The 13,613-nt window shown below is 41.9% G+C and overlaps 1 protein-coding gene across 9 annotated transcripts in view; it reads right to left on the reverse strand.

Annotated features, from left to right (window-relative positions):
- Positions 1–13,613, reverse strand: part of LOC125466300 (acyl-CoA-binding domain-containing protein 5) — a 103,894-nt gene that overhangs the window by 69,669 nt on the left and 20,612 nt on the right. For all 9 annotated transcript variants that reach the window (XM_059638878.1, XM_059638874.1, XM_059638875.1 and 6 more), the window contains 3 exons: positions 7,870–7,990; positions 5,490–5,574; positions 169–289 (listed from right to left, as the gene is read on the reverse strand). In XM_059638878.1, coding sequence (XP_059494861.1) covers positions 169–289; positions 5,490–5,574; positions 7,870–7,990 — 327 coding nt within the window. The remainder of the gene's footprint in view (positions 1–168; positions 290–5,489; positions 5,575–7,869; positions 7,991–13,613) is intronic.

Consider the following 13,613-nt stretch of genomic DNA (forward strand, 5'->3'; position numbering starts at 1 on the left):
AACAGGGGTTAGGGATCAATCTTGTGCTTTTGCTGAACATCAGTTGTGATGGAATTGCCTTTTCTCAATAAAATTCAAATAAACTGCGAACTCCAATCGATTTCCTTCATCTCAACTCATTTAACCATTAGCAAAGATATATCATCCATCCCTGAAGATTTCTCATACCTGACACCTCCTTAAGCAAAAAACATGGAGGTCTGGGCATGTCTTCAACAACTTCGTACAGTGGCTGAAACAGGCGGAAGTGCTGCTCCTCACTCTCTGTTCCTGACATTGTATCAATTATCTGCGAGAACACATTTCAGAGGAGAGCTTTTAAAAACCAGCAAAACGTCACCCACTTTGTCACTTCAGAACCTGGCCCTCTACTGTTTCGTACAAAAATAGAACCAGGTCGGCCAATGTTTTTGCAAAATAAATCTAAACGCTGAAGGCCTCTGCAATTCTAAACAGTTTTTGAACTCTCATGACTCAAAACGAGAAAAATACACTTAAATTATCAGTACACTTTTAGGATACGAGAAAACATTTTGCCTACAAAGTACTACAGAGACTCTTGACACACTTGTCACGTTTACAAATTAAAGGGATTCAATGGGCTTAGAAAGCAGAGAGAGCTTGGGCCTCATAGCATAGTATGCAGGTCCTTGTAATTTGCTGTGTAACTATGGCCCTAGGCATTGACTTCCAGGGAGTTAGCTGTTTCTGCTGACTGATGGTCTGAAGGGCCTCCTGCCCCAACTGTGGCTACACAACATCTCTGCTCCTTAGCTCTGCTGCAGATAGCTCTCTAGCAATGTCTGAAAATACTGAGGGGGTGCACAGTCTCTGCTCAGAATGTTCATTTCCTGTATCTGTCTAACTGCCTCCTCCAGCCACAAACTATCACCCCGAGAAGCAGTCAACATGGTGTGGGGCTGGAGGAATGCAGCAGGCCAGGCAGCATCAGAGGAGCAAGGGAGTCGATGTTTTGGGTTGGGATCCTTCATCAGGAGTCACCATTCCGGCTCCTCTGATACTGCCTGACCTGCTGTGTTCCTCCAGCTCCACACTGTATCGACTCTGACTCCAGGATCTGCAATTCTTGCTATCTCTTCTTGAAGCAGCGCAGACTAGCTTTAGATAGAACTAGGGAAGTTATGGTTTGGGCACCCCTGCAAATGCAGTGAGCAAATGCTAGGGCTGGCTACTTGCAGAAATCCTGAGTTGGCAGCGTCACGTTAATTCAGCTAATTGTTTATTGCAGTCTCTGCTTTCAGGACCTACTGAATTTAGCCCTGTTTGTGTCATGTCATTAGCATTATTTGTAGGTCACGTCAACACTCTCCAACAATAATTGATAACTCCTGAGACGATGTAATGAGCTGTAATGCTCTCTCAATCTGACTAATTAAAGAGCTAATGATGTGGGCATCCTCAGACTGAGTCGGATCACAAATGATCTTTATCTCAATCAAATGCTCAGTTGCAATACATCAACTGCATCATCAGTGCGGATGGATGACCCGGAGGGGCAAACAGTGAATTGGATGCCACGTCCAGATTCCTGACGGGAATGGTTAAAGATGCCAACCAGCATGACATCTTCAGATGGAACACAGCGTAGATACACCTGGTCACAGCCAGACAGGTCAACCTACTCAAGTGCAGAATTTCCTGTTTGTGCCCTGAACGTTCAGTCAGATCCACCGATGTCAAACCGGCATTCTTCTCTGGTCACTGCCTCCTGCTGGCCGGCTGTCACTTACAGAATGACCAGTGGGCTGACAAGAGAACGTGAAAGCTGAACATGAAACTTTTGACTCCAGGGCACATTGATGTGCCCGAAAGGGACTGCACAGATTGGATAACTGTCTCCAAGACCGCAGGAGACTGGTGGGAAACATTCAAGGGCAGCATCAAGTAGTTCCTCATTCTCCGAGAAGCTCAGAAATTGGGAAGAGAGAAAAACAGACAGGGAAAACTGTCCAAACTGCAGCAAAGCATACAGTACTGACTCCTGCTGCAGCCAATGGGAGTCAGTGTCACGAAGGATCACCAGGAGACAAGGAGCCAGCAAGCCTCACTCTTTGCCTCGGAGGCCTCCAAGTTAATCTTCTGGTCCAGGGTCTGCACCGTGGAGCAGGATGAGACATGTTCATGTTTCTTCTTCCAGAAGGTGCACAGAGAAAGCCACGTGCTCAGCAGCCTGAAGGAAGATGGCAGCTCAGTAATGTCATCTCAGTCTGACACCCTGAAGATCAGCAAATTCTTTTAGACCAAACTGTGAGACACAAAGTCCAAGACAGTGCTGCCACCCAGTTGTTCCTGTCATCTATCATTGGAGATCTTAGATGGCAGCATGCAGGAGAAGCTGAGCCAGACCTGGTCTCTGGATGTTCTAACCAAGGCCCTCAAGTATTTCGAAAAGGATAAGACTCCCAGAAGTGACGGCTGACTGTATTCAGCTCTGTAGAACCTGACTGGCCAGGACCTGCTGGGAGTGTACAATAGTATGTTTCTGTCAAGTAGCATGTGCAAATCCATGAAGAAAGGGATCAGCCCTCACCTACAAGTAAAGGGCACAAGAAGGAAATTAGAAACTGACGACCAATTTCACCGATGAATGCAGACGACAGAATCCCATCTAAGGTCATTGCCATTTGGGGCAGGTCTGCTCCTGGATCCATAATTCATCCCAACTGAACCTGCGTTATACCAGGCAGGACGTTCTCCAAGAGCCTCGTGCTCCGTAGGGATACAATCACTGACGTGAACACCTGTCTCAACAGCCTGGAGAAAGAGTTTGACAGGATATTGCACATGTACATTTCAAACGTGCTTTCTAAAATGGGCTTGGAGTAGGCCATTTGCGGTTGGATCCAACTGCTGCACGCCAATATTATTAGTGCAGTCTCGATCAACGGGTAGAAATCAGAAAGCTTCCTGATCAGATCCAGAGTCAGGCAGGGGTGCCCACTCTCTCCTGCCTCGTTTGTTCGCCATGTAGAGCCTTTTGCTGAGTCGATCAGGAAGGACATGAGCCTGACAGGAGTGACTATTCCAGGCAGTAGTGGCCTGAGGATCAAAGCCTCCCTGTACGTGGATGACACTGCCATTTTCTGCTCCACTCTGCTATCAGTGCACAGACTTATGAGTATCTGCGACCAGTCCAAACTGGCCTCAGGAGCAGATACTTTATCCCCTTCACTATCTGGACCATTCCGTACACCTGTCTTTCATACAGAAATTTGCAAAGGGAAACTGACCAATATTCCATCATCAGGCTGTGGTCAGCATGCAGCCTCCTTGAGATACTGCAGGAAAAGTAGAAGCTGGATCCTGTTGTGTGGTTCCTCGAGCAGGCTGTCAAAATCTCCAACATGCACCAAGACATAATTTGGGTGGCAATAAAAAGGGCATTAGCTGAGAGACCCTTCATGCACTCCCAGTGTTTGTATGCTGCCACACACTGCCATTGAAGTGTCTCCTGGGGGAAGGGGGAGAAGAGACTGTCTCAGGTCTCTGCCTGAAGGAGGGTTTTGGCCTGAAACGTTGACTGCCCAGCTCCTCGGATGCTGTCTGACCTGCTGTGCTTTTCCAGCTCCACATCTATTGACACCATGTAACAATACTATGGCTTCATAGGTGCTATATGTCCTGTTTCCAGTCAAGGAGAGGTTTTATGGCAGAGGTACCGAGCATTCTCGGATAGCCATTACAGTATGAGGCGCCTTGGTTTTCTTTTTTTCATGAAGTTTGAACGATAGAAGCAGCCTGACTAGATGTGCTCAAGCTCCCCATAGAACCAGAACTTTTAGCTTTTTAGTTTTTTGTCGTGGTTGCTGCTGAGGTCTAGAAGTAAAAGCTGCTTTTTCCTCTGTCAGTTAGAGGGAGAAGCTGGGGGTGGAGAGGGTTCTCGTCCTGCTGTTGGAGTTGTGTGAGGGGCTATTTTCTACATTTGCCTTTTGTCAAGGGGGTGTTTATGGGAAATGATTATATTAGAAGTTACTGTTTAGTGGTAAAATAATCAGTTATTCTGGTATATTTTCCAATAGAATTACAGCTAAGCTAATTCTTTCCCTTTTTTGTATTTTAACTATAGCTCATGAATAAAGTGTTTTGCTTCAAATCTGGTAGTTGGACCAATCAAATTGCATCCAGAACCAAAACCAAAACACCTGGCACTTGCCTTTAAAACAAGAGTTAGGGTCTAAGCTATCTCCCTAACATATTTTGAAGGGGTTTGGTCTGGTCCATAACATCCTTCTGGAATGTGCCTCTGCAAACAAGGTCTGGACAGAGGTGCAGCAGTTTTTGTTGAGGGTCATCCCGAGCAGCTGCAAGACGCAGGACTCTGTGTTCTGTGGTCTGTTCCCTAGTACGCAAACCAAGACAAACATCGATTGCACCTGGCAGACCATCAACTCAGTGAAAAGGTGTTCTTTGGTCTGCCCGAAACTTGTTGGCCTTCAAGTGCAAAGAGTTGACCTTGACCGAGTGTTGTAGACTGGCACATTCCAACGTCCAGAGCTGCATACTGACGGATTCATTAAGCCACAGTGGGGAAAGACCACCATCTGAAGTCTTTCTGCTTAAGTTTAACAAGGGTCTGTTCAGACATCAAACCCCCTCTCTGCCTCAACTGTATGTAAACATTGTCATGCTTGAGTAGGAAATGCCTACGGTTTTGTGCAATTGCAGGGAATGTAAATTCCAGTGTATGTTTTATCTTTATATGCAAAGTCTGTACAGAACTGCTTTAGTACCAGTGTACATACATAAGGATTCTTTTATGAGTACGGCAGATTTTTGCCATGAATAAATGTAGCCAATCTAGACCCTGATCTCCCACAAACAATGTGGAACAGTGAAACAATACAATATTTTCTCATATTAACTCATCCATTTATTATTCCACTGCATATTGCAGTATGATCACATTACAATTGCTCCCTCTTATGTAATTTTGGTCATCTCTACCTCCAAAGACATTTAGTGTCTTCAGCTAAAACAAATATTCTGAGTGTAAAGCATTTAGGCCGCAATGATATATGTGGACTTCAATTGTTTTATTCATAACTACAATTAGTTTTGCTTTCCAATTTTTGTCCGTAATTCTCAGTTGACATGGTATATGCAATTAATCTTCATCGAGCCAGAGGGTTTGAAAGCACTCTGGACCTTTTTTTGCGATGCTCCTTCTCACTGAAGATTTAGACCATATTCCCACTAACACAGATAAAACCAAGTGGCAAAACCATGAGAGTGCAAACTCATTCTACTTCAAGGATCAACCCACTTTACCCCTTGAGTTCTCACACTGTGCAGTATTTAAATTCCTCCATCAAAAGCTGCAAGAGTAAGCCACACATTAACCAAATTAAAATTTGAAAAAGTGAATTAATGAATTCTTCTCGGGAGTGGAACACGATGGGGGTCTATTGATAAAACAATTGTGCTTTAGTACACTCAGGCATTGCCAATATTAAACACACAAAAACTACCTCCTGTGCTGTTTTCTTTATCTCTTCGACATAAGTCATCATGGCTGCTTCTTTTGACAAGTTCCCCAGAGATTTCCATGCATCCCTATAAAGGAGGCAACAAACCTGTTTATTTCCAAGGAGAGTTTCCTCCATACCATGCAAATCCAATCACATTAACAATAATCCCTAATCAGTGGAGCAAATGGATTGTTGCAACGACATCATCCATTCCAAACATAGTTCAAGCAACCCACTGTAAAATGACCACTCATTCCAAAACAACCCAAATGAACTTTGTATAAACTACTTCAACAGTTTTTGCAACTTCTAACTAAGGTGTTATGGACCACAATATTTAATATGCTTTAAAAATGTTACTTAATTCAATTAGAAGATTGGTTTGTTTTGTTAAAAGAAAAGTGCTACGTGATGAGTTACTAGATTGTGAATGTTGCTACTTTTAAAAAAAAATAAGTTAAGAAACTGCTTTAATATTTCATTCTGCATTGCATTCTAGCTGTGATTAATTCACCTTGCACTTCTTTGCACTGCTTTAAAGTTGCCTATATTATTTTCAATCCAAACACAGCATACAGGTTAACAAGATATACACAACTTCAGAACATGTTGTTAAAACCCAATTCATATGGCATTTATGGACAATATAACTGAGGGAGAATGCATTTTCAGCGTTCAGTTGAGTTATAAAGAAAGGCTAGATAGGCTGGGATGTTTTCACTGGAGCATAAAGAGGTTAAGAGGTGACCTTATAAAAAGTTTATAAAATCATAAGGGGCGTAGTTAGAGTTACATATTGGAAAAAAAAATTCTTTAACATGAGCCAGGAAAGAGAGAATGGATTAAGAGGATGGGTTATTTGTGGGTGGATGTTTCAGTCAATGTTGTGAGCATTTATCTGTAAATATGCATCAGGATCCCTGAGCACAGGGGAAGTGGGCAGGAAGCAGATTGCAGTGATGATGTCTAATGCAAAAGCCTGTCTCCTGGACCAACTCAGAATAAGGTGCAGGTAGTGGTGGGACACAAAGCGCAGCATCTCTAATCACACCCCCTTCAGCTACCCTCAGCTTTCTGCCCAAAGTTTTTTTGCCATGCAAGTTTCTGGAAATACACATTGCAATACAAAGCGGCATTTCATGACTCAGAAAGATTTAAAGCTGTTGTTCTGTCATGTTTCCTAAGTCGCGGAAGAGAATAATTCAGTTCTGAACTCTCCCTTTCCATTTCATGAGTGAAATGTCCTGATCCTGTAATCCAAACATCTCAATACAGACATGAGCTTTCAGCTAAAGAGGATCCACAGCTCTCAATATGTGTTGAGCCATGTCCTGCCACTGATTAGCCAACCAGTGGGTTAGCACAGCTGGTAGGTGAGAACTGAGTTGTGATTTACTCTTTCATGTTGGAAGTCAAACCAAAGATCATGTGAGATTCTTTGTTTACTTCAAAACTGCCAGGTGACCAATGTTAGTTCAGATGTTGAAGAAATTAGGTTGTCACATTAAGGAATGGAGCCAGGTCAAGGACGAACATTGAAGAATGCCAGGTTAAGCAAATATTCTTCAGAACAAGAATCCTTGATTTGTTTTTTCGGCTTGGGACTGGAAACACAGTTTAGGCCTTTTCTTCAAGAGGTTAAATGGATTAGGTAGCACTCTTAAAATTTACAAGTGTACACACTGTCCTGAAACAGGGCTGATGGGTTGAAAGCGGCTCTTTTGGCTTGGTGTTCTTTTATAATATAACTGCCATTGATAAGTGACAGGGATGGTGTTTGTGATAAGCACACAATGAAATGTAAGCAATTAATCAGGCCATGAGTCTGCCAGCCAGAACTTGAAGTGTCTGGAATTGGTTAAATGGGTCATGCCCTGTGGAGAGACAATGTGTATTTTATATCAAATTCTGCAGGTGGCGATTCCTCAGTCACTTGCTTCAGACCGTCTTATACATGCCAACTAGTTGCCATACACAGACATCCAGCCAACCCCAAAACATATTTACCTACACAAGATTAAAGACAGTTTCCAAGTTAGTGTTCTTAACTGTGTCATTAGTGAATATTATTTTGCAACATTAAAGTAACATTAGAATTGATACGAGGATGTTAAATTCATTTTTGATTTTGCAATTTACTAAAAAAATGCTAATTTATAATGAGAAGGCTCACAATCGTTCAGTAAAGCACATCTGCTTCAATTTTTGCAGTTCCTGCAATTTTCCAAAGCTCATAAAAAGTGCAATAAAATGCAGACAGCTGGGACTACTGACAAACTCAAGAGTCTCCATACTAAATAGTGTAAATTAACATCTCTGGCAGCAAATATTTTACTACCTTCATACCCACTTCAAACATATAACAGAATTTATAGGTTACCATTTTACACGTCCAATAGGATCCCAGAAGCCAGGCCTGCTAATACTACATGGGCCGACAGTTGCCTGCTTGTAGTAACTGTAAAACTTCAGCATCTTCTCATGGGATGGACGGTAAGCACCTGGTGGTAGAAGGCAATATTTAAAATAAAATGCTGTTTTTCGAACATTTTTAATTCTATTTGTCCCCATGTGTTGGGGGAATAGGAGGGTAAATAATTCAAACCCAGGGCTTCCCAGGTTGTCAACACCCTTGACCCAGTGTCCATTTCATAAAAGTGTGACGCTGTAAATGCATTAAAATAATGCTCCCTTTTTCTTTAAAAACAATGGAAAATGGACAATGGACAATCTGCAAAGTGATAAGCTGGAGTCAAGGGTGTTGGCTAACCCCCCCTCCTTGCTCACCAATATACAAAAGTCTGCCCATCACTCGGAGAATCCTGCCTTTCCGCTCAGAATTTAAAATACAAATAAACAACACTTTGGAACATTGTTAATGTTTACTAAAAGAAATAGCAAAATTGCAGTGGAGGAGATCTGAAATAAAGGCAGAAGTTCTGAAGACCTTATTTGGCTTGAAAGGTTAACTGTCTCTCTCTCCCCCCACAGATTCTGCCTGACTTGCTTGGATGAAGAATCATCTAGACTCGAAACGCTAGCTTGCTCTCGCTCTATGGGTGCCGCCTGACCCGCTGCAGTTCCTAGCAATTTTTGTTTTCAGTCAAAAGTGCAACAGGTCTCCCTTTTGAATGTGACAGCTGGTATTGTATATCTAAGCATTTGGACAATGACCACACAGGCGCAGTGGCTGCAGAATGAAATTTCGCAGAATGCGTGTGAAGAGAAATCATTCTATCACAACGAGATGCAAATGGACAGATTTAAACACTAAATAAAAACCGAAATAACTGTGGGTGCTGTAAATCAGGAACAAAACCAAAAGTTGCTAGAAAAACTCAACAGGTCTGGCAGGATCTGTGAAGAAAAATATCAGAGAGTTAATGTTTCAGGTCCGGTGGCCCTTCCTCAGAACAGATGTGTGGACAGATTTAAATCCCACTAAATTTTTCAAAACCGCTCATTTAGACAATTTGAGGACTGCCACAATAGTCACCTGACAGAACCAATTTGCAAGAAAGAACATTTATTGACACACATGTTGAAAGCAACTTCAGATTATCAGTCAGTCTTGGAGAGACCAGAAGAAAGAGATCCTACACAGCAAAGAAAGAACTGTTCTGAGAACCCACAAAGCAGAGATGTTGGGCGAGACTTTCACCTGGTTATTTGCAGATCCAAATCAGATCTTTGCTACAAGGGCTAAACTACTCTTTCAAATGCAGCAAAGGCAGAACTCTGCACTTGTAACAAGCTAGTTACTGTGAATTCATCACAACAAAGTTCCAACCTTCATTTTCTTCAGGGAACTAAAAAGAAATAATCAGCTCTGCAACATTTCCAGCTTCCAGATCGAATAAACAGGAGTAGTACAACTTTGTTGACAGAGTGTGGAGCTGGATGAACACAGCAGGCCAAGCAGCATCTCAGGAGCACAAAAGCCGACGTTTCGGGCCTAATCCCTTCAGAGAGGTTTCGTGCTCCCGAGATGCTGCTTGGCCTGCTGTGTTCATCCAGCTCCACACTTTGTTATCTTGGATTCTCCAGCATCTGCAGTTCCCATTATCACTAGTACAACTTAGTGAACTCTTTCGAAACTTAAGTGCATATTACCTCTTCGTAAACGATTTTTCTTTCGTCTGCATATGAGGGCGCGGTTGCATCTACTTTTAGGTGATGAGAAAATAAACTTTTTTTGGAAACTTACAAACAAAAACTCAGTTTCGCTCAAGACTGAGCACTCAAGGGATTAAACACTTCCCCTTTAGACCATAAGATGGAGGAGAAGTCAGCCTTTTGACCATCAGGCTTGCTCCGCCATTCAATGAGATTATGCTGTTCAGAAAATCTATTTCCCAGTTTTATCCCCATCATCCCCGATTCCTTTACTGATTCAAAATTTGTCAATTCAGCCTTGAATATTCTTACTGTCCCAGCCTCAACAGCCTTCTGAGGTGAAGAATTCCACAGGTACACTTCCCAAAGAAATTCTTCCTAATCGGTTTCAAATGCACGGTCCTTTACTGTCAGTTTATGCCCTCTGGTCCTAAGGGAAACATTTCGTCCACGTCTACCTTGTCAAACCCTTTGGAATCTAGTGTGTCTCAATAAGGTTGTCGCTCATTCTTCTAGACTCAAACGAGTACAAGATCGACCTACCCGACCTCTCCCCAAAAGGAAAATCCCTCCATACCTGGATTCAACCTAAAATCCCTCCATACCTGGATTCAACCTAAAATCATCTTGTGCAGACAGCTTTCAATGCCAGCATACCTTTCCTCAGAGAAGGGGCACAGAGCATTCCAGGTATGAGCTGACTGGTGCTTTGCACAGTTTTAACAAGACCTCCCTGTTTTTATAGCAGACAAACAGGAGGCTGGAAGAACACAGCAAGCCAGGCAGCATCTGGAGCAAAGGAGAAGTCAACATTTCAGGTGTTACCCCTTTACCTTGGATTCCAGCATCTGCAGATTTTTTTTCGTCTTCTTCCTCCCTGTTCTTACACTTCATTCCTTGTGAATTAAAGGCCAGTCCATTTGTCTTCTATTACCCAGCAAACTTGCAAGCCAGCTTTTTCTGCTTCATGCATAAGGACCCCCCTGTTCCTGTGTGGTGGCTATGTGCAGTCTTTATCCTTTTAAATACCATTCAGTTCTCTCATTCTTCCTGTTAGTATGCATAACCTCGCATGTTCAGAAATTATATTCCATCTGCTAAGTTTTGTCTACTCACTCAACTTGTCTGTCTATGTCCCTCTATAGGCTTTGTGTCAAACTCATCCACTTGGCTTCCCACCTTTTCTTTTAAATCATTCACAAACTTGGTGGCAGTACATTCATGTCATTATTCTATATTGTAAATAACTGTGCCCCTGCACTGATCACTGTGGCACTCCACTGAGTGCAGGTTGCCATCCACTAAAAATGCCTCCGTAAGCCTAATTCTGTCTTTTATTAGTCAACCAATCCTCTACACATGCTAATGAACTGCCCCAGTACCATGGACTTAAGTACCTTAAAGCATGGTAATTATAACCCATTTAATAGAGTTAAGGGGTAAGTAAAAAGGGGAACCTTGCTATCTTTTCCTGATATATAACAGGTGATACAACGTGGGACTTGCCAGTTTGATTTAGACATATTTACTCTATGTTATGAAGTGCTGTAATCACCGATTCAGTCAACAAAGCAGAGGGCTTGAGCTGAATATCTTCCAGCTGGTCATCAAATACAGTCATTTAAAGTTCCAAACCCTCTCAATTCTCAATACTTGACAATGGAGGTGAAAACAAGCCAGATCTGTAACCAAGGAGATGAAAATTTTAGGCATACGTACTGGGAAAGACATTACACAACCGGCGGCAGGGGAGAGAATGTGGCACACATCCAAGTGAGTAGCGTAGCTATTTGCACACACACTCATTCTCAGTTGTCATGGCAATCAGCTAATGAATAACTGGGATGCTTGATCTCACAAATCTGCAAATATGAGAATCAGTTACACAAAGCAACAAAAGAAGGTTAAAATCAGAAAAAAATTGGAAATTTAAATGACATAGGATTTAGAAACAGGGGTACCCAAGACAACGTAAAACACACTGCATGTGTAACTTAATCGGTGACCACTGGTCCAACTTTTTTACTTTGGAAAATGGATTACATTCATATTTTGTTCTCCACCTGTCTCCCACTGTGATTTTTCTTTTCACCTTCCTTTTTATAAGGTGGCATTTCATCCTCAATGGTTGGATGTGTGAGCATCATCTGCGTAGTGCAGGATGGATTTGGCAGTAGAAGCTTTTGCTCCTTGCCCCAAGAAGTAACAAGAACTGCGAGGTGTTCATCAACCACAGGCTCTCCATACAAATGGCAAGCTTTACCCCAAGCCCAGATGGTGTCAGCTCACACCTCCACAGAAAAAGGTTGAGTTTAAACTGCTTCAGCACAAAATCCAAACTTGTGTTTACATGCAGCACTAAGGCAATGTTATATTCTGAGGGAAGTCATCCTTCAGATCAAAAAGTCAAGCTGTGTACCATTCAAATTGGCCACTAGGGTGAAAATTTTTTTCCCCCTCACACCTTCTGTCTCTTAGTTTAAGTCAATGTTCCCTTAGTTTAAAGGGAACAGTCCCTCTATCAAGGGGTAAAGTTCCTTCCTGCCTACCTCCTCAATTTTATACATCCTTCATCCACCAAAAAAGTTTTATTGAAGTTGTTTGTTATTTATGTGGCGCTTCTGCAAACAAAGTGGATGCTTTATTTATCACTTAGCTGTATGATGCTTCTCATAAGGAGTTAAAGCAATACAAAGTTTTTCTTTGACTAGTACTTCAAAAATATTACAATAAATCATACTATACACAGCACAACTCGCTGTTGGGTGACTGCGGTGCATTTGATTGGCTCATACAAAAAGGTCACATTTTCCCCTCTGATTCCCCCCAACTCTGGACAAAGGTTAGAGATATCAGAAGGGGTACAACGAACAAAGAACGCAGCCAATCCACCCAGTCCTGAGGCATTCAATAGCTGGCTAAGCTGTTTAAATGTCTGACTTTCACTGTCAGCAACCAGTAGTGTCAAGCAGTCTGAATGGCCTTTCTAAAGGGTGCAGATCCCCTCTTAATTCCACGAGGAGAACAGCAAGTTGCCATCCTCTCTCAGACACACACAACTCAGATTTTTTTTTTAAAAAAAGGATAAACATATATACCTTGGCTGTTGTTAAAATACCTTAATCGTTTTCCGATTTAAAATTTCCAAAGTGACTTCATGAACTGAATTATAATCTTATCAAAAATTGCAGCTTGTAGTAAATTATTTTAAAACTCAAATGTTAACTTTAATGGCACTAACAGTTCATATCATCACTAATTTGCTATCACTCACTGCCACTTAAACTCTGACACTTGATGAAAAACTGTTTTGATAACAATTATTCTACACTGTACGGAACATTTAAAAAACCACACTCAGTAATTAAGTTTGACAAGCACTAGAGATATTTCGACATGCTAAAGAGCACTTTCTTTTCTTCGTCCAATGTTTCCTTGACTCCCAGGAATTCTAAGTCAAGTTGGGCTATTTACATTCATTCTCATTTCACTGAAGTAGTAGTAACCTCAGTGTGACCTAGACCGTAGGATACAGAAGCGGAGTTGGGCCATTCAGCCCATCTAGTCTGCTTTGCCATTCAATCACAACTTTGTGCACTCCGGATTGTCAAACAGTGCGAAATTACTGGCTGACTTGATCAACAGAAAAGTCAAGAACGTGAATGGGGAGAAAAGGGAAGCTATTATAATGCAAGTAATTTTTTTTAAAAACAGATGAATTCTTCATGGTAGTTTGGTCACTGAGCCATACTACAAACTTCCTCCCAACAGAAACTCTAGCGCAGCTTTTGTTGTCATCGTATGGAGTTTTAGACGGTGTTGACGATGGGTCTAACAACTGTAAGATAAGAAGTGCGGCTAACATCTTAAGAACCTTTCAAAGTAATTTGCGTTTATTTTCACCAAGCTAATTATATACATTCAGATTCAGCAGGAGATTTAAACTGATGTTCCTTCCTCAGTTTTATCAAGATTACTAAGTAAGCATTGATAGAACCTTCGAGGTTT

The sequence above is a fragment of the Stegostoma tigrinum genome, chromosome 31, assembly GCF_030684315.1.
Source record: "Stegostoma tigrinum isolate sSteTig4 chromosome 31, sSteTig4.hap1, whole genome shotgun sequence".
Classification (NCBI taxonomy): domain Eukaryota; kingdom Metazoa; phylum Chordata; class Chondrichthyes; order Orectolobiformes; family Stegostomatidae; genus Stegostoma; species Stegostoma tigrinum.